The sequence below is a fragment of the Garra rufa genome, chromosome 1 (genome assembly GCF_049309525.1).
Source record: "Garra rufa chromosome 1, GarRuf1.0, whole genome shotgun sequence".
NCBI classification, from domain to species: domain Eukaryota; kingdom Metazoa; phylum Chordata; class Actinopteri; order Cypriniformes; family Cyprinidae; genus Garra; species Garra rufa.
The window spans coordinates 106,193,640-106,216,384 of record NC_133361.1 but is presented as its reverse complement, the minus strand read 5'-3'; the positions used below and the strand labels follow the sequence as shown (position 1 = coordinate 106,216,384).

At 37.2% G+C, this 22,745-nt stretch overlaps 1 protein-coding gene across 1 annotated transcript in view; it reads right to left on the bottom strand.

Annotated features, from left to right (window-relative positions):
* Positions 1-22,745, bottom strand: part of LOC141323491 (uncharacterized) — a 307,348-nt gene that overhangs the window by 222,375 nt on the left and 62,228 nt on the right. The window contains exons 4-5 of the mRNA XM_073833482.1: positions 10,365-11,022; positions 8,946-8,955 (exon numbers count right to left, since the gene is read on the bottom strand). Coding sequence (XP_073689583.1) covers positions 8,946-8,955; positions 10,365-11,022 — 668 coding nt within the window. The remainder of the gene's footprint in view (positions 1-8,945; positions 8,956-10,364; positions 11,023-22,745) is intronic.

Genomic DNA, 22,745 nt, shown 5'->3' with positions numbered 1-22,745 from the left:
AAACAGAGGTATGGTCAAAAAGGAGTGAGATTATCGAAGCCCGTGCCCCCACAGCAAATATCATATAATTACATTGCCCACCAACCTCTGCCATCCAGGGCTCACCCTATACACATACAAAGTTCTTTATATGAAAACACACAGATTCTGTAACATCAAACATTTTACAGCCCTCATCCACTTTCTGCACTGTAAGTGCCTGGCTCTCATCAAATTCTCTCATTCTGCAAATGAAAAGTTGCATATTTTAGTCTCAGTGTAGCATAAAGCGACCTGACATCTATAATCAGGACGTCTGAATACCCATAACAGGGCTATTCAATTAGATTCATTTGAGAGCCGGATTATCGAACTGAAAATTTGAAGGGGGCCAAGGGGGTGGGGGCCGTCCTGAACTCTTTCTAGGGAGGCCTTTACAATTACATTGAAATGCATATTCACTAAAATTAACTAATATTAACAACACCAGCATCTACAAAAGGTTAACATTAGTGCTGTCTTTCAATCAATAAAAATGAAAAAAATCACAAATTTTTCTGTAATTAATCATGATTAATTGCATATTTATATATTTATATTGTCAAAATTTCACACTGAACCTCCAAATTAAGGTAGAAATAACATGAAGTATATTTTAAATATGTGTTTAATGTCATCTTTTTTCCAAGCAGCCTATTATTAATTAAGTCTTGATATCAATACTGCTACTGGTGTCTCTATCAAATGAATTTTCTCTCAGTTTTACATATTAAATATGTCCATTTCAACATTACCGTATAATTGGAAGCCAATATTTTCAACATTTAATAGGCTCTGAAATATATAAAAACTTTTAATTTAGGTAATTTTAAAACGATCTTCACATAAACTATCAATTGTATATACATAAACTATACAGATGATTATTGCCATATACTGGTTATGTATTACACATCAATAAATATGACTAAAAGTGGGTTTTGCATTATTTCATAAAACAAATTCTTTAGCAGCAGTAATATGTACATTCATAAAATTACATTCAAACTGTTTTACCCAAATCTGTCAAATGATTGAATTACTAATATATGCAATTACTAATATATGCAATTATGTAAAAAATATATATATATTAGAAAATTAATTTTCTAATCAACTTTTTCGAATTAAAAATGTTATTATTTACATCAAAATCACTTTTGAAAAAGAAATATAAAAAATAAGATTTCAACATTAAAGGATAACTATTGCCAAAATGCAACCTGGGCTGTTTTTTTTTGGTAACACTTTATAATAACGTTCAGTTGTAAGTCATTTATAAGTGGTTAGTTAAAGATAAAATAATGATTTACAAAACATTCATAAATGTTTAATAAGTGATATGCTAACAATTTGTGTATGTTTTGCTAATTCATTTACAAGTTATTTACAAGTAATTAGTTAATGATGAACTAATCATTTACAAAACATCACTATGCATTCATAAGTGATTAATAAGTGATATGTTATGCTGCGTTCACACCAAGCGTGAATATGCGTCTGGCGCGAGTGATTTCAATGTTAAGTCAATGGAAAGACGCGTCTACGCGCGTCTGGAGTTCTTGCGGTGCGAATTGGCGTTTAGCGCGGCGCGGTAGACGTGAATTTGCCTCATTCGCGCATCTAGTTCGAATTGTGCTTTTTGTGCATCACGCATTTGACGCGAATTCGCGTCTGCCGCCCGAGTTGAAAAATCTGAACTTCTGCGTCAATTCGCGCCGCGTTAACCAATCAGGAGCCTGCTTGATGCTGTGGCGGCAGGCCCGCCTGGAGTCACTCATTCAAATATGAAACATGAATACTAAATGCCTAGTGCGGTTCTAATGCACAACAAAGCAAGTGTTTTATCACATATATGACACATATTCATTTTGTATTGAATGCTATCTTTTCCATATCTAAATCTTAACTATATGAAACATTATTATAGTGTAGTGTGTCTACAATATAATAACAAAACAATAATAACTATAATAGTGTGTATACTTTAGTGTGTCTGGACAGTGTTGTGTGAGGAAAATAAAGAAATCACAGGACAGGTTAAATACTTTTGGAGGCAGGCTCCATTTATCATCAAAACAAAAATAAATAAAAGATTTTACAGTAATAACCTTAACAAAAAAAATGGCACAGACCTATAGAATTATTATACATCAAAAGAGGAATGACATAAAGGAGTATTTCACTTTTAAAATGAAAATTCTGTCATCATATACTGCTCCAACGCATAGAGGGAAGTTCCACCGAAGCTCCTGAAATCCCCTCGCTCCGATGCGGGACAGCAGGTCATCGAACTGGGCGCGGGACAGGCGGAAGTACCGCTGAAAGCGGCCGTCATCCAGGCGCAGCTCCTGGAGCAAGTGATGAAACTCGCCGAACTGGGTTCGCCTCCGTAGGGTCTGGTGGACCCAAATACGGCGACGATGATCCCTACGCCGCTGTTCTGCTCTCCAGAGCAAATACAGAGCGGTGACTCTCTCGATAAATGACCGATCAACAACAGAATCTTGTAAAAAGATGGCCGCCAACGGGGTTTGAAACTTTCGCCTCTGACGATTTCGCTCTTGACGCACGAATGAACACAAAGACGCGGCAGGTGCGAATTTAGACGCATATTCGCATTTGGTGTGAACGCAGCATTAGTATTTTTATATGTTTTGTAGATTAAGTTATAAATCATTTACAAGTGATTAGATAATGATGAACTAATCATTTACAAAACATGATTATATGTTCACAAATGATTATTAAGTAATAGGCTAACAATTTACAAATTTGTCGTAATTTATCTTAAAAAATTGCATCATGAAATAATCAAAAAGATCCTTAGTAAGTGGTTAATCTGTTACTAGTTAATATATTATTTGTCACTTAATAATAATTAATTTTAAAGATTTACAAATCTTTCTGCATCCCCTAATCTTAAGTGTAAACAATTCATCAGTTGTAAATGTTTTACTCATTATTCAAAGGTCTTTCACCCAGTGTGTATACCCACCTGACACCCACACAACCTGTAACCGGCAGGTTTGTAAAACATTTACAACTGATGAGTAGTTTACACTTTAGATTAGGGGATGCAGAAAGTGTTGTAAATGATTTATTCATTATTTATTCATCAACAGCTTTTGAATACTTTGTAGTGTGTACTGCAATGTAAGTGCTGACTGGTAAGGGTAAAGATGTTTTCTTTGGCAAACATGATCTGCGCCCCAAATTACGCACTATACACTCTGCACTTATTCACTATGTACTTATGCACTAAGCACCATGTTCAAATTTGTTTTCATATCAACTTCAAATTTGTTTTCATATCAACTTCAAATTTGTTTTCATATCAACTTCAAATTTGGAATAACTTATTTAGATTTAAGACTTCAAACTGATATCAAATTAAGGATAAAACCTGTTATGTACAATATGTATTTTATATAAAATATAATAAAAATTGTTCTGTTTGATTATTTTATGATATGCCATTTTTCAGATAATTTACGACAGATGGGTAAATCGTTAGCAAAGTACTTAAAATAAAATGAACTTATCACTCTCACATGTCTCCTTGTGTTTTGTTTATTGGACTGTTCTGCTTTGGTTTCTCCCTTTGTCTCCCCCTGTCATTCAGTTAACTTTGGTTTCTTCCTTTGCCTTTCTGTGTTGATTTAATTATCGTCTGCACCTGGTCTTGTAATTAGTCTCACCCTTTATAAGTCGTGTGTTTCTCAGTTTGCTTTGTGTCGTCTTAAAGTTTTGTATGGTTGTGTTTCTTTGGATTCCCGGTTTGTCTTTATTAAAACACATTGTTTGATTGAAACATCTTCTCTCTGGCTCTTCATTTCCCAGCAACACGTGACAGAAGACGACACCATGACAATGACTGCTGATGAAAAGCTGAGGAGTTTGCGACAGGGTGGTCGGGAGTTGGAGAGGTATGTGGTTGAATTCGCCGAGCTATATCATCAGATGAGCTGGCCCGATGCTTCAATCAGCGTTGTGTTTCTGTTGGGGCTGGACAAGGATACCATCCGTTGCGATATACCCGTTCTTGATCTTCCGTTTGTAGAATTTGTCAACGTCATTCTTCATTTGAACGGCTCTAACTTTAAGCTCACTGAAATGGAGAATGACAGTCCTGATCCTTGTCCAGTCCTCTCGGATGCACGTCGCATCGCGTCAGCTCATCCTAAACCGGGATTCCCCACATGCCTCGTCAACTGCTCAGACCACTTGCCACGTTAAGATGCTCAGGGTAATCAAATAGTGGAGTCTGAAGGAACCAAAGGTATTTCATTACAAAAAATTAATGCAGCATACGTTATAGTAATTAATACTTTTTTTTATGGTTTTATTTATTTGACACTTGAATGTTTATTCATATGTTACCTACAGGTTCATTATACTGGAAGCAAAATGCTCGCAAAATACTTGCTGTTTCAGAGGAGGAATTTCTAAGATTTCAACAAAATAGCAAACGAAAGAGACCTAGGTACATTCAGGTTTTTTTTCTTCCCTACTGATTTTCAGAAATGGTACTCAACACACATCTCAACTTATGATGGAGACTGAAGTTGACAAGAAAATTAACCGCAATGTCAGTTGTCATCTACTCACCCTCCATGTTCCAGTATCAGTGCTTTGCATAAAAGTGTATTCTTCAGATATTATAGCAGTTGTTTTATACTTGCCAAATTGATTACCATAAGAATCATGGAAAAATAATAGTTCAGTTGCTGCTTCTATGGTATAAAGCAGCTGTTTTCATTTTTTTTATTTTTTCGAATTTGTTATATTGTATAAGAGTGGGGAAAAACTGGAACGTTTAACCAGACGAAATGAGTAAGACTAACTTTATTGAATCTCTTATTTCACAGGACCCTTCCAGGAGCCAATGTTTGCAGTCTGTTGCCGGAGCATTGTGGGATGCAAAGTATGTGTGCTGCAATGGCATGAAACTTCTAGCCAGTGTCTTAAATGTAGACAAGAGTACACCAATGTCTATGAAGTCATAGGCCTTTCTGATGCATTTTCTGTTCTGAAAGATAGTTTCTGTTGACTAAACTCTAAACAAATTTGTTTATGTAATTTCTCTACCTTTTCTGTTATTTATGGGTCATGTTGTGTATCTTTTTGTTGTTTCAATGAGATCCAGCAGAGCTAGTTTAAAGTATGAGAAGTCACCGTTCACAGTATTGTTGTAGCATATTTCCATATCTGGGTGCAGTTCTGCAAAGTTCTCTTTGTCTCCCTGAAGAAAAGAGATCACTTCCAAACACTAAATGTCTGGTCAGTGACTAGCCTAGTTCTGCTTCATAAAGGTCAGCTGCTTCATTGGCATGTGGCAACAGTTCCTCTGAGATTATCTTTAGACATCCACCCTCTGCCAAAACATTGGGAATGCCTTTACCTGGAGTAACAATTTCAAGCCAGACTGTCAGTTCTTAATCATTGTTCTTTCAATAAAAAAATGTGTTCTTTCAGTATACCTGGTATCCTGTGTTCTTTGACTCCACTTCTTAAATATCACTGATGCTGAGACACTGGTCCATGCCTTCATTACTTCTCATCTTGCCTACTGTAATTCTCTTTTCTGTGGTCTACCAAACACAACATTAAATAAGATTCAATATATCCAAAACTCCCATCCTACACACACGTCATTGGCCACCCATTCATTTTCGTATCCAATACAAGATTCTCCTTATCACCTTCAAAGCACTTTATGGACCCGTTCCCCCCCCCCTATATATTTTTGATCTCTTTTACACTTACTCCCCACTTCGCACACTACGCTTTTCAGAAACTTGTCTGCTGTTAATCCTGTTACAGGTTAGCATTGTTTGGTGGACAAGCGTTTTGTATCTCCGGCCCCAGTACAGGATTTCAAAACTCAACTTAAATCATATATTTTCCTCTCTTGCTTCTCTGATCTGACTACATCATCTGTTTCATGCCTGGTTCCAGGGTTGGGGCCAATTCAGGAATGAACTCAACAATTCCAATTCAAAGAAGGAATTGGAATTCAACAACAATTACAGGAAACAGAGTTGGAATTGAATTGGAATTACAGGAAGTGGAATTCAATTCAGGGAAATTCCACTGAATTCCATTTATTGCTGTTTCTGAGCATTTATTTGTGATTGCATTTAGAGACATACGTTTGAACTTTATTTATGATGCTTTACAAATACCATGTATGAAATAGAGTTGATCAAATGCAAGTAAATATAAATGAGAATTGTACATTATGAATTAATAATTGAATGACAATGGTGATAAGTTTCTGGATGTACTATACATTCAATATATGATTACCACATAATATATGTCTCAACACACATGTCATTTTCATTCAAGTATTTCATTCACCTTTTATTTCATCGAATTATCATCATTTCCTGAAATTTGGCATGTGAAATGATCATGCTTAACATACTAAACATTAGGGTGTCAAAATTAATCGTTTTTACGATGCATCGCGATGCAGACAAGGACGATTCGGTATCGGTTCAGTAATAGACCATAACCGGTTATAACGGACTCAGTCCAGTGCCAGAACACGCGACCCAGGGGGCTTGTATGATTTTCCGGGAGGGGGTTGGGCTAACGAGGGGAGTACACCACATGAATAAAATAAGTCTTCAGATTTTAACTGAAAGGATTATTGCCACTTTCTTTACACACTGGTGCATTTAACGAACTAACAAACATCAGTGTGCATTTAACAAATGTCTTTTTTTGTTAGTAATTCATTTAAAGGACTGAAACACTATTTTTATTTGGTTGAAAAGACTGGCTAAAAGCACTGAGCGTGTCTATCTGGCTCAGCACCGTTTTACACAAATATAATGTTTTGTTAATAATAGTAGACCTTTTGAAGTTACGAATGATGCCTTTTTATGTCTTACTTTTATCAACAAAAATGGTGTATTTTAGGTTTCCACCGCGTTTTAGCTTCCATGTCAGCTGCAAAGCCCGCTTTCGCTTTCACTCTCTGCAAAAACGATTGGATATGCATCTAACAGCGCACATTTATCTAGGTTATCTTATTATTTTAAATGTTTATGATTTTTATGCCATTGTGATTTTAATTCCTTTTTATGTACAGCACTTTGAATTACCATTGTGTATGAAATGTGCTACATAAATAAACTTGCCTTGCCTTGCCTAGGTTAAATATTTAAATTAAGATTCTGAAATGCATCAAGTGTTTTAATGTCTATAGATTTTATTTAATGCAAGTCGTGTTGATTTCGCAACGCAAGCCACCACCGCCCAGCAGGATCATCCAACGGAGCCCATGGCGGCACCACGGGGCCGCAGGCCCTTTCACACCGCCGCCATTCTCATCAATCCGCAAGTGCCGCAGGGACGGGCTCCCGGCCAGAGCACGCCAGGAGACCTTCTGCGAGTTAAGGACGTGCCCCGGTCGCCGAGGCCGCCAGCCCTCGCCCCCTTCCACGTTCAGCCGAATGCCAGCCCGTCACCCACGGCCTTAAGCGCCATTCCACGGCTTCTCCAAGTCGCAGCGTCAGTGCGAGCTCACTGCCACAGACAGCAAATTCCCACGCACAGCCCGCACCCCACCTCACTCCCCTTGCTTTCCCATGGACGGCAGTGCCGCTATCTCACTCCAACGCGAATATCACTCCACCAACAGCGCATGCCCCAGCGCCCGCCATCCCTCCCCTCTTCCCTCCTTTGTCCTTTACAGGTTTTGCGTCCGGCCCATGCTTGCTGCTGCTCACGACGCAAGCCCCCGTCCACCTCCTCCCCTCTCTGTCATTATTCCCAGGAGTCGCTCCAAGCGCAAACATGCTTCCACAAGCAATACCGGCAGCCTGTTTTTCATCCGCCCAAACCCGCTCTCCCTTCTCACTTGATTCTGCGACACCCCTGCCCATTCCCCCTAATGCCTTAGCCCTGAAACCACCCCCGTACCCATTGCCATCAGGAACCAGATCCTTTCAGGTGCGGACGTAGATCTTTTTTCACTCCTCTCTCCTATATCACACACTTCTTCTGATCGCGAAATTAATTGTGGTGTTTTTTTGGTCATCTTAAAAAATTCAAAGCACAATCCGTCACGCATTTTGTCTTTCGCTGAATTCACCATTGCTTTCACTCACTACTTAGAAGTCATTTGCACTGCCTTTCCCCACAGAAGACGCGAGCTCAGCAACTACCTCGCTATAATCGCTGAGCTCGCATTGTCATACGGGGGATCTCACTTTTATACCTACCACAAGCTTTTTTCAACTAAATGCGCCATCCGGGTCGCCCAATGGAACCAGTGCCCTTACTGGGGAGCTCTGGATCCCGAACTCCATAGTAGGGTGTTTTTAGGCTGCCAAAACATCACTGTCGCTCATTTTCTCACTCCACCGCCACTTGCCCTTTTGTCAACCCGAACCCTAATCAGTCGACCACAAAAAAGAATCAAAAAAGAATTAGAGGCAAACTTCATGATTGGTCCTTTCTCCGTCCCTCCCTTCAGTGTTTTTCGGGTCAGTCCCATCGGCATTGCTACCAGAAAATTTTCAGGTAAAAAACAGCTAATTATCGATCTATCATCCCCGCATAATTCCCCGTTTCCAAGCATTAACAGCCTCATCCCGCTCGATGAATTCGCTCTCAACTATCATGACATCGACCAAGCCATTTCCCTGATTAAAAAAGCAGGTCGCGGTGCTTGGTTGGCCAAAGTCGACATCACCTCTGCCTTTAATGTCATGCCCATTCACCCTGATATTTGGCACCTATTCGGCGTCCGCTGGCAGAATAAATTTTATTTTGCTGTCCGCCTCCCCTTCAGCTGCAGAAGCAGCCCTAAAATTTTCAACATGTTGTCAGAGGCAATTTGCTGGATCCTCTCCCAATAATCACCACATTGGATGACTTCTTGATCACCCCCCCCCCAACTCCCTCACAGCCGCACATCTTACGACTACCCAAAAGCTTTTCTCAAGACAAAGACAAAACCCTAGGCCCCAGCACTTCCATTGAATTTTTGGGCATCAACTTGGATTCTCAAAAATTCCAGGCCTCTCTACCCAAATAGAAAATTGATAGAACAGTTACACTTTTACAAGTGGTTTGACAAAAAAAATCTAATCAAATAAAAACGCATTACGTCATTGTGAAATAGAAAAGAAAAATAAATTTGAAGTAAAATTGAAAAATGAGTATGCAGTGCATCATCGAGATATTGTATTGAACCGAATCGATGACATGATAATTGTAATTGAACCGAACCGTAAGACCACTGTAGGTTCACACCCCTACTAAACATACAGTACTTTGTATTTCTTTTATGTTTGTTTATGTGATTTACAATATTTAATGTACTATAAACTATTAAGCAAATCAAGTCAAATTATTTTATTTAGCAACTCAAGTGGAATTTATTTGAATTCAATTCTGTTTCCTGACATTCCAATTCAATTCCAATTCCATTTCCTGTCAGCTGCATGCAATTCCAATTCCAATTCCATTCCAATTCAATTCATGAATGGCCCCAACCCTGCCTGGTTCCTAAATTTTTATCTGTAACTGTACTTGTCTATATATATGTTTTGTTTTTGTTTTCTCTCCCTTGCTGTAATACTTATGTGTTCTGATACTGTACAGCAACCTTGAGTTTGCAGAAAGGCGCTATAAAAAAAAACCGTATTATTATTATTATTAGATGCAACCTGGAAGAAGGTTTAATAAAAGCATCTGCTAAATAAAGAAAGACCCTTGTTTCTAGGGTTCTGATTCTTTTCAATTCCCAGTTTCAATTAAAATATGATTAAAGAATTATAACAAACATAAGTATTCTGTCTCTTTTTGCAAAACATTCAGATGCAGCTGAATATCATTAACAAAACTCAGCAGGCTACATAAAAAGTGGACTCGTTTGAGAGTTTTGTGAAAAATAGAGCGGCATGATTCCGGATAAACTGAAGGTTTTTTTAATGGAGATTGTGGTTCTATCACAATTCTAACGATAATACAGACACCAAACAAAATCGCATGAAATTTTTAAATGAATGATTCAATGGCTCACTCAAGATTTACTGCATGAATCAGCATTTGTGAACAAATCCCTTGAATGAATGATGATTGAATCCATGATTTATTTATTAACTTAGCATACCCAGTTAAAAAAAAAAAGTCACCGCTTGCCACTGATGTGAAATACTTCTCTTCACTGTAAATTCTTACGTGAATTTCAAGGTTTGCTATATCTGTTTTTCCACAGTGATGGCACAATTAATTATTTTTTACATCTGTAACTGTAAGCAGGTCAAAGGTTTCTCTCCTGTGTGAATTCTCATGTGCCTTCGACAGTCTGTTTTTTTTACGAAACTTTTTCCACATTCTTGGCAGGTGTGAGGCTTCTCTCCAGTGTGAATTCTCATGTGCACTTTAAGGTTTCCTTGATGAGTGAAACTCTTTCCACACTGTTGACAGGTAAAAGGCTTCTCCCCTGTGTGAATTCTCATGTGCCTTCGACAGTCTGTTTTTTTTAAGAAACTTTTTCCACATTCTTGGCAGGTGTGAGGCTTGTCACCAGAGTGGATTTTCTTGTGGGCTTCAAGGTTTACTTTTACAGAGAAACTTTTTCCACATTGTTGGCAGGTGTAAGGCTTCTCTCCTGTGTGAGTTCTTATGTGGCCATTAAGAGTTTGTTTACGTTTAAAACTCCTTCCACACTGAGGGCATGTGAAGGGCTTCTCTCCATTGTGAATTTTCATGTGGCTTTCAAGGTCTCCTTTTCGAAGGAAACTATTTCCACACTGTTGGCAGGTATAAGGTTTCTCTCCAGTGTGAATTCTTATGTGGACTTTAAGGTTTCCTTGATGAGTGAAACTCTTTCCACACTGTTGACAGGTGAAAGGCTTCTCTCCAGTGTGAATTCTCTCGTGTGCTTTAAGGTTTTCTTTTTTAGAGAAACTATTTCCACATTGTTGGCAGGCGTACGGCTTTTCTCCAGTGTGAATCCTCATATGGATTTCAAAGCTTGCTTTTGTATTGTAAATAATTCCACATTGTTGGCAGATAAAAAAAAGACTTCCAAACCATGTCTTTTGAACTATTTTGTGTGTAGTCTTTTCAGTCTGTGAGGAACCAAAGTTCACTTCAGTTATGAAATCAAGATGTTTCTCATACTGAATGTTGTCTTTGGATTCATTCAGCTCTTCACTCTCCTTTTTCAGAAGCATCAGGTCTAACGCAAAAAGAGATCAAAACATGTTTTAATGACACAAAGCAAAACATCACATTCATACATGTAAACATCAAAACCAATCATATTCATATTCTTTCTTTCTTTCTTTCTTTCTTCAGTTGTTAAGAAATTTTTGAGGAAAACATTTTAGGATTTTTCTCCATATTATTGACTTCTTTGGTTCCCCTGAATTTGAACTGCAAAAATGCAGTTTACATGCAGCTTTAAAGGGCTCTAAATGATCCCAGGGTCTTACCTAGCAAAACAATTGATTATTCATGTTTTACAAATTACAATTTATATACCCTTTAACCGCAAATACTTGTCTTGGTCTAGTTCTGAATGAACTGTGTATATTCCTGTTTATGATAGTTAGGGTAGGTCAAAAAACTCCCATATCATTTTCTCGCAACAGAAACGCAATTTACAATAAAAAGGATAAAACGGTGATGTAGGACGATTTTGAAAGTGGAGGAGAAAAATGAGATGTAAGTTTTTCAACATACTCTAATTGTTTGATAAACAGGAATACACAGTGTTCACGCAGAGCAAGACCAAGATTAGCATTTTGTGGTTAAAAAGTATATGAATTGTAATTTTCAGAAAATAACTCATTGTTTCGATAGATAAGACCCTTCTACCTTGGCTGGGATTGTTTAGAGCCCTTTTAAGCCGCATTTAAACTGCATTTTGGAAGGTCAAGGGTTCATACACATTTTTACCAGTAAATATTCATGACTTAATGTTTCATGAAATGTATATGTATCAGGGCTCGAAATTAACTTTTTTACTTGGTAGCACTGGTGCTCCCAACTTCAAAAAATTAGGAGCATCCAAAATTTTTTTGAATATATATATATATTTATATATATATATATATGTGTGACCCTGGACCACAAAACCAGTCTTAAGTCGCTGGAGTATATTTGTAGCAATAGCCAAAAATACATTGCATGGGTCAAAAAATGATTTATTTTTCTTTTATGCCAAAAATTATTAGGAAATTAACTAAAGTTCATGTTCCATGAAGATTTTTTGTAATATTCCTACTGTAAATATATCAAAATGTAATTTTTGATTAGTAATATGCATTGTTAAGAGCTTAATTTGCACAACTTTAAAGGTGATTTTCTTAGCATTTAGATTTTTTTGCATCCACAGATTCCAGATTTTCAAATAGGCCTATATGTATATTTATTTATAATAATAATAATAATAATAATAATAATAATAATAATATGTATCTCGGCCAAATATTGTCCTATCCTAACAAACCATACATCAATAGAAAGCTTATTTATTGAGCTTTCATATGATGTATACATCTCAGTTTTGTCAAATTTAACTTTATGACTGGTTTTGTGGTCCAGGCTCACACACACACACACACACACACACACACACACACATATATATTAATATTAATATTACTTAATTGTTTAGATTTTTAAAAGGCACATTAACTTTTTTCACATTTACACCTCTATGTGTCTGCTGCATAAAAACATGGATTGATAATTGCAATAATTTGACCATAAAAAGCTGGAAAAAAAATTATTGGAAATAAAAATGAATTCTGTCACAAGGGGGCGCTTTAGGAGCGCTGAAATATTAGTTTCCCTAGTAACGGCTGTATACAAATCAGCATTAACGCTGTTTTGTCAGACAAGAAATTAACATACAACACGTTTCTGAGGACAGTCTGTTCCCTTCAGAATCAGATACATTCATATATAGACACCCGTGCCGCGTTTTAAGTTTGAAACGTGCGGTGCACATATTTATTCAATGACATCATTGCCTTTTTGAAGATTTATCCAACCCTATCTCGATCGTCTTTCCATCCCCAACTGTAAGACCTCTTAAAATTATAATCAAGACTTTTCTTATACTATTTTAAATATTTATAACTTTTTATGGCCTTACATTTGATACAAAACTGCGAGTCGCCGTTACCCCACGCGACCGATCACGTGACTGATTGTGTGCTCGTTAACTGGAATTTAAACAAAATGATCAGCAATATTCTAATATACAGAGTTGGTCAAACAAATTTCCATGACTTTTCCAAAACTTTGTGGGTTAATTTAATTTTCCAAAACTTTTCCAGGCCTGGAAATTGCCATTTCAAAATTCCATGACTTTTCCAGGTTTTTCATGACCGTACGAACCCTGAAGTTCAAACTCAGGGGCACCATACATATCCATTATATGGAAAGAAATCCTGAAAAGTTTTCCTCAAAACCTTAATTTCTTTACAACTGAAGAAAGAAAGACATTAATATCTTGCATGAGAAGGGGGTGAATACATTATCTGTAAATCTTTGTTCTGGAAGTGAATTACTGCTTTAAGGAGATGCTTGACTCAGAAGAACTGGTTAATTATCGACAGATCTCAAAATAGATCATTCTCTTAGACAGTTTGAATTTTTTTTTGGCATGGTTTAATGCCATTTTTAGCATTGAGTGTATCTGACCACTACCACTTTACTTTGTATAAATGAGTAGACATCTCATCAAACACAATTATGGAGTGACTGGGCTCAATATTACATCCTCTTCTCTTTATGCTTCTATATGTTTCCCCTGATAGACGGTGGGTCCCATTCCACACCCTGATACACATACATCTCAGAGACATCTATACAATGTCTGCATTTACATCTACAAGACATCTCCAAGATGTAGTTTACTCATCTGCAATACGTCTATCGGACATTTCCTATCAGATGTCAAATGGTCATCTATTAAATGTATCAAGATGTTTATGAATTAGAATGATTTGTAAAACTGACATTTCACAGATGTTTGTACACAGCAGATGCTTTCCAGATCAAGAGATCTTTAACAGACGTATGTGTGCTATCTGGGTAATCAAGAGTATGCGCAAATTTGTGTGAAATCAGTGCATGATTGTTTTCACAAACAATTCATAATTCACCAGCAACTGTTGTACTACAATTTATTTTAAATTTAAGAAAAATACATGTAGGAATAACTGAAACTACATTTACAAAAAAAGCATTTACTCTCCAAATTCAGAATCGGATTCTTAAGGCCAGAAATCGGACACTAGCTGTAAATCGAAACCTATCATTTCCTGTGTGCGATCTGCAGGACCTTGCTTGCTAATCTAAGATTATCTTGTTACAAGAGGGGTGTCACCACCAACATGACAAAGCACTTTAATTTAACAGATTGTTAAAGATCTCGAGCATGATTCAAACACCAATGTTGATTCTATTACTTAACTACAATGATTTATCTGTTTCATTCCTCAACCTTTGACAACTGTGTGTATCAAATAATCACAGAAGTACTGGGATAAACGTTTTTAGTTTGGATATAAACTTTGGTATGTGTGGTATAATAGAAGAAAATCACCATTTGAAAGTTATTTGACACTTCAAATAAAGATTTATAGATTACATTGTTGCACCCGTAGGCAGCAAAAAAGGGGCTGTTAAAATGTATTTTTCTTTGAGTCATTGACTATGTTTACATGTGCACGAATAATGCGATTATTTCCAATAATCAGAGTAAGGAGTAAATCGCATTATGATGTTTACATGTCAGGAGCAAAACTCTTCACTCTGGTTTACATGGAATTACCATGAAATTATTCTTTGCATTATGTTCATGTCGTGCAATGTCCACAGCATAAACTCAGTGTGTTGCCTTCTTCGCCGCCATGGTTTCTAATCTGCAGGCAGGCACGGCACCAGAATATTTTCTCTAACGAGGCTAACGGGGGGCTAGACCAATATGTGGGGGTGCTAAGAAAATAATCGATATTCATGACGTCAAAGTTACTTAAAGGGATAGTTCACCCAAAAATGAAAATTTGATGTTTATCTGCTTACCCCCAATGCATCCAAGATGTAGGTGACTTTGTTTCCTCAGAAAAATACAAACAAATATTTTTAATGAAAACCGGTGCAGTCTGCCAGCCTTATCATGGACGTGAATGGGCACCAAACCTTTAAAAGTAAACAAAAACATGCACAGACAAATCCAAATTACACCCTGCGGCTCGTGACGATACATTGATAAGACACGAAACGATCGGTTTTTGCGAGAAACTGAACAGTATTTACATCATTTTTTACCTTTGATACACAGCCACGTCCATCTGTCATGAGCACGAGTTTGGCATCAGTCACGTCACATGAGCACGCGCTTCTAGCGTAGAATACGCAAACGCCGTAAGGGAAAATCAGTGAAAAGTCCCGGATGAGTTTGTGCAAGCAAACGTAATCTTTTAGCTTTAAATCGGTTTAAACAATCAGGATACGTGCAAGTAATTACCATTTTGAATAGCCGCTAAACCCACAATCTTTGTGCAGTGTGGAAACAATGAGTGTCATATTCATGCGACAGATCGCTTCCGGCGTTTGCGTATTCTACGACAGAACGCGTGCTCATGTGACGTGACTGATGCCAAACTCGTGCTCAGGACAGATGGACGTGGCTATGTATCAAAGGTAAAAAATGATATAAATACTGTTCATTTTCTCGCAAAAACCGATCGTTTCGTGTCTTAGGACATCAATGTATCATCACGAGATATAATTTGGATTTTTCTGTGCATGTTTTTGTTTACTTTTAAAGGTTTGGTGCCCATCCACGTCCATGATAAGGCTGGCAGACTGCACCGGTTTTCATTAAAAATCTTCATTTGTATTTTTCTGAGGAAACTAAGTCACCTACATCTTGGATGCATTGGGGGTAAGCAGATAAACATCAAATTTTCATTTTTGGGTGAACTATCCCTTTAATGAAGAAATTGTGTGTGTTTTTTTTAAAGAAAATCAGCTCTGGTACACACCACATTTAACAGAAGTATTAATACAAGTGACCAGAGCCATGCATTCCAGCCCGAGCCCAACGGGCAGCAGAGAGCACGCCTTCGGCGCATTTTCAAGAGTTCCGCAAATCAGCGAACAAGCGCACATAAAAGGCTAAAGATTGCCTAAAGATTCCTGTTCCTGACCAAGACAGCCCATCCTCTTTGTTTTCTTTAAAGTAAAAGTAGATATTGTTTGTGAGTGCAAACAAATAAACGTAGACCCTTTACAGTTACGAATAATGTATTGGATCTTACCTTTACGAGCAAAAAAGTTGGCGTATTTTAAGATGTTTGCGATGCAAGTGATTGCTTCATGTCCTGTAAAGCGCGCGTTAGCCTCCACTCTCCGCACAAATGATAGGATATGAGTCTTACAGCGCACATATAGGTTAAACGTTTAAACTAACATTTTGATATGCTTGAACTGTTTAATATCTATAGATTTTATTTTTGGCAAGTTGTGATGATTTTAAAAAGGCTAAATAGATCAAGCATATCAACTCACAGTCTGCCACTGGCAGTTAAAAAAAAAACTGTCGTTAAAAAGCTAATAAAAAAAACGAATATTTAACAGAAACAAAAATGCCCCAAACGTTTTTCTAAATTAACTTAATAAAAAACTGAAACAAAATATAATTACATTGCCATTTGGCCAATAACTGAACTATTTTAATAGCTAGTAGTAAGTAGTAAAATAAGCTGTTTTGGCAGAAGTGGCCAAAAACGATCTCGGGTCGGAGTCTGGCCAGACTCTTACCAAGTATTCTGATAAGCTGTTCGACAAGAGCTGGGCTAGGGCCTATATTTTAGGCCTATTCAAAAACTTTTTACATGCAAAGGAAAGACTTCAAAACTGGACATCACCACGCGCTCCGTGAGACTGGGTTGTGCGCTCTACATTAACACAATTCATATGAATGCATAATCAGAACTAGGCATACTTTGCACTTAAATTATACATTAAACGAACAGCACATCTCAATCTTAGTGATGATGTAATGGATTAAATGTAGCCTAATGCAGGAAACTGCGCTCACATGGCGCATGTGGCAGATTACTGTGACAGATATGTGCTAACAGCACGAGACAGCACTCTTCTATCTCAGCTGCTTGGGGGGCTAAACCGGGGCTATTCAAAATTCTGACTGGGTTATAGCCCCCCCTAGCCCCTGTGTAGCATCGTCCCTGTCTGCAGGTGCGTGGCACGTCATTCGTGGAAGTCACAAGCACATGCGCACTCTGGTCAAAGTGGCAATACTGCGATTAAGGTGTTTACATGACTGTATATTCTGATTAAAATCGGCGTGCCCCACCTATGTTAATACCATTATGATTGCTGCGATTATGAGCTTAATCGCATTATTATGGTCAAAGTATTGCATTTACATGAAGAAAAGTGTAATCGCAATATTGCCAAAATCTCATTATAATCGCATTAAGAGGGTCCATGTAAACGCACTCATTCATTCTGGAGATTTGTTCAAAAACTTTACTGAAATAAAATAAAAATACCCTCTTAATGCCTTAAAAATTTTACTTTAAATCATGACATTAAATTTAAAAAACATATGATTGGATGATACAGGAGGACCGACATATAATTTATAAAACAAGAAGGGACATTTAACAAAAGACTAAGACGACATTTAATAATACCTGACAATAACATTATTGGCAAATTAACACTAGAGTTTGTATGGTTAACATGAGATGTAACAAAAAGTAAGTATAAAAGAGAGTATAAAAAAAGTAAACAGGACATCTGACCTCCAGCCTAAAATGGGTTTGACAACTCTGTAAATACAATCTGTTACTAAAGTTAATCTGAGAGCTTGATCCTCACATTTATGTTGTCTCTTAATGTGAAGAAGATCCAACATGTGCTGCTACATGAGGTCAGCAGAAGAAGAAACACTTAGATCAACTTCTAATGATCTTCTATCATCCTCATTTGTAAAAGTCACAAAAGTTTTCTTTAGTGCCCTACTTGGGTCTCTCTACCAAGCTGTGTCTGCTGGAGAAATTTGAAAAGTTGAAAGTTGGAAAAAAAAAAACACTTACAGGCAACAAATGTACAGACACTGTTTTTACTTTTTTTTCTACTTAAAAGTATATGCTGAGTTTAATTTTACACAAAATAATTGTTCTGTTTAGGCAACTTATGTATTATTTTATATCTATTTCTTTAGAGCTGGACATTTTAATAAGGATCAAATGAATCAGTTCAGCTTTGAGAATTAAAACCAACCCGTTTGTTCCTCAGTGTGTTCATGTTTGATGCTGAATGTTTCTTCAATCTTCATGTCTTCAATCTCCTCTTTAATAAACGCCAGCTTTATAATAGTGTCACATGGATATCAGCTACTAATAATTAACAGAAATAAAAATAAATAAATCCAACTGGAACATAATTATGATCTGTGATTTTTGCTGGTTTCACTGGCAATGTTCTTTTATAAAAGAAATGTATTATTTAATATAGTTTTAGCCTTAATATGAATTGTGGTTCACTGATAAAAGTTGTACCTGTTCAGTTTCTTCAGTTAGGCATAAATATAACCAATATCCAATTAAACATGTAGAAAACTCAGAAGTGAAGGTCAGCATGTTCTTGATTCAGATGGTACTATCATCAAGACTGACTCAAACAGTAATTCACTGTAGTTTTATACAGATTTCAGGAGGTCGTCCTTCCAGGTGAAGACAAAGCACTCACTTAATCACAAGCTTAAACACAGATTGCAAACGATGTGAGCAGTTGTAATTCTGGAGTTTCAGCAGAACTATAGGACTCATTATCAGAGAGATCAGGGAACATCAAGATGCATTCAAAATTAATTCACACACCGATTAGCATGAACAATGACACCAGTTAAAGAAATGAGGCAGAAGCACACAATTATTACTGACAAAAAGGCTGATTTTATATTCGTATTGACACACCAAAAGCAAAACTGATTTTTATCTATTTTACTCTATGATTTCATTTTGATCAATTTAGCTGTATTTTTGTTTGTTTTTTTTTTTTACCAAGAAGTTGTCCTCAGTGTGAAAAGATACAAATCAAAATCGTAAAGTCATTCTTGGAAAGGTTTCAAATACAGAAATGCTGGAATACCAAAGAATTTGTGAGATTTTTCTGAAGAACAGCAGGCAGTTTAACCGTTCAGGACAAAAAAAGGACTCATCACTAAAAAAAAAAAAAAAAAAAAAAAAACATCTGTGGATCATTCATGTTACAACAAAGTATTAAGAATCAAGGGGATGTAAACTTTTGAATAGGTTTGTTGTGAACTTTTCTCAGAGACCAGGAGACGTTTTGGATATCTTGAAGCAGAAGTTTCTCTTTATTGAGATCCTAGCTGTTCGTTCGCTGCAGTCATCAAAAGTCGTCTGACTAATGTCAGATACAATACAGTTTAAATATATTTCCAGGGGGAGGATTACATAGAGGTGGAGTCAATCTAAACAAAGCATGCAAATGCAGTACAGGAATCAGCCCGTTACCAGAGTTCCCCAGCCCTGATCTCATTATCATAACAGTGTCATTCATAGGCATAGGTGCTGATCCAATCAGTCTGACAGTATTGCCCATACCTTCACATTATCATAGAGACAAAGGCATCGCTGTAGCTTGAGAACAAAAGGTTAATGTCTCAGACACCTGGGCTGCCTGATTTGATCTTCTTAGAATGTCATCATCTGTACCTTTAGAAGCTAAATAGAATATACTTCACTTTAGATTTTCCTGTGAAGCTATTTCAGAACATATGATCAACATTTCTTAAATTTGTAATCCTACAATCCCCTCTTTGAGAGTTCTAATAACTCTCACATAAAACAAATTTAAACCTCCATAAGTCCATTCTGTAGCCTATGTTGGTTAACATAAGCCCCATCTTGCAGTCATGTAACTTGTAAAAGTTACAGGCACATATAACATTATCCTGTGTCTTGTCCTAGATTTACTTAGGTGTAATAGTTCTTTTCAGAACCATAATTGTTGACACGTGCGACAATGGGATGGTAAAATGTCGTACAAACTACATGATGTCACAGAAAATCATGTAGCATAAGAGTGGAAGTCTTGAAGTCTATGGCGCCTGAATAGCTGTGAAGTCTGTTTTCTTTAGTCTGTTTCCCACGTAGATTCACTCAGATGACTCTTTGTCCTCATGAAGCTTGTTCATGGATGTCTGAAGTGATGCTTCACACCAGGGTTTCGCGTATGAAGATGACTTGGTATATACACACCTGAAACACAAGAAAACAAAGAAACAGCAGACCAGCAGTATTCATGCATAGACGTTTTTAGACTTTTGTTGATCGTATAGTGGTTTTAATTATTACATTAAAATTCTAGTGATCGTATAGTGTTTTTTTTTTTCTTCTTAACCTAATCTTAATTTGACACCTAATAGACCAGTGAGGTGGGGATTGAAAGTACTAAAGGGGAAAAACCTATGAGGAAATGTTCACCGCAGGATTTTGCCCCCGAGGCTTATTGCACTTCGGTTCTTTCCTGGGCTCCTCACTGGTTTGTGTGTCCTAATCTGTCCCTTTAAGTGTTGTGCACACTGTATAGTGTGAGACATAAGTTCCTAATGCAGAACAAAAAATACATGTATTTCCAAAACAATGCAATCACTACATTTCAGTCCTCTAATTAAACATCAGTCCTGGTAGACATCATAACAGAGGATGGGTTACTGAATAAAATATTCTGGTATGGCCGTGAGTGTTCTTAACCAAGTGTCCCAAGTTTGGGGGGAGTGATATTCAACTTCCCTTTGTTGTGTTAACAAAGAGTCTTCGAATCTTTGTTGTAGATTACTGGGGTAATTAAGAATTCACAGCCTTAACGGTTAGCACCTCAGCAAGCTGCCCAGTGAGTTTGGTGTAGTGGGGAGGTGCTGTTTTAGCATTGCTAGCAGACTGTGTAAAAGCTGATTTACATTGTTCATTTCTTTTACGTATTTTTTCTTTTTCCTGCATTCTTTCATCAAGTGTCCAGGTTTACCGCAGTAATGACAACTACCCTCTCTCTTAGGACATTTACTTTCCTGTCGGTTCTCTGTTTTCAACTTAAAGGAAGCTGCTGCAATCTTTACTCTGGCTTTAACATCAGAGTTTCTTTCCCAAATAGCTAACCTGTCCAAGTTGCTTTGCAGGGTTCTATTGGACCATGTGAGATCTAAGAAAGGCAGTGCATTTCTATATTCAATTAAAAGGCCATCAAACCATGTACGAGCTAGTGGTCCTTTATCATCTAGCACCTTCTCTGGAGTGTCAGATATTCCACTGTATGCTGCAGCTGACTGACAAAACCTTTCAGTGTACTCACTTACAGTTTCATCCTTCTTTTGCACACAGTTAGTGATTCTGGACCAGTCTGTTTTGGGTCCTATGATATTCTTTAGAATTTTTAAAACACCTTCTCTCAAATCGCCTTTACTGGCATGTTGTAGTTCAGAAGTAACAGCAGACTCAAAACTGTTGAATTCAGATTCAGTTAGAATTTGTGACATCAGCTGTGTGACTTCTGCTAACGACATGTCATAAAGACGCATTTTGCTGTTCAATGTTCTTCTAAATTCTGAAAAATGTGTGCGTGCTGAAGGTAAGCTCTGGGACAATCTCTCTATGTCTTTAGGTCTTAGCGCTTTGGCAACCATTTGTACTGAGACAACAGAAGGGTTTGAAGAAACACCTTCAATTTTCTCAATTCCCTGAGTTCTTCTCCTAGCACCACATACCTTCACTGAATTCACTGCATCTTTCTCCATTGTTACAGTATTGCCACTGTCTTCTGGTCTACATGAAGACTGTAAGTCAGGATAGCTTTCATCTGACTGTTGGTCTTTTGAATCACTTTTGGTTGAGGCCTGGTTATAGCCCACCTTTTTAGTGAAACGGGACAATCTATTGTGCAGCTGTTGATTTTGTTCTTTCAACTTAGTGATACACTGAGCCTGTTCTTGTGCTAATGATAGTGTAAATTCTCTGTGGCAGCAGATAATGCCTTTTAGGTTTTTCTTTCGGATACATGTTCCGAGTACCTTTTTGCATTCTTCAATTGACCAAACTTTATCCGGATCAATACCAAATTTCTTTGTCAAATCAAATTTTACTGACTCAGTCACTATTGAGTCCATATGCTCTCCTAACAATGATTTAAACTCATCGTCTGTCCATAATGGCGTAGCTAGTCCACCTTTCTCTGTGGTTGGAATTAGCCTAGCATTCTTTCTAACCATTTTTCAAGTTTCTTTGCTACCACGCAATCACAACACTAAAACTTCTCTGATCAACAGAGGGTACGCTTGTTAACACAGATCAACTATTGTTAACCTTCCCTGAATTAACAGAGGACAACACAAACTACTAGCACTTAATGCTAAACTTCTCTGCCAAAACAGAGGATAACAAATTTTAGCATTTTAAGGCTAAACTTCCCTGCTTAAAACAGAGGATTTGCCATGAAACAGAGGATAAACAATTTTAGCACGTAATGCTAAACTTCCCTGGGTGAACAGAGGATAAACAACTCTTCTCTAAAAGAACAACTTTAGAGGGTAACTTAGTTAACTAAACTGTAATAGCTGTAGTTAACCTTCCCTGAATAAACAGAGGATAACAAATATTAACACGTAATGTTAATCTTCC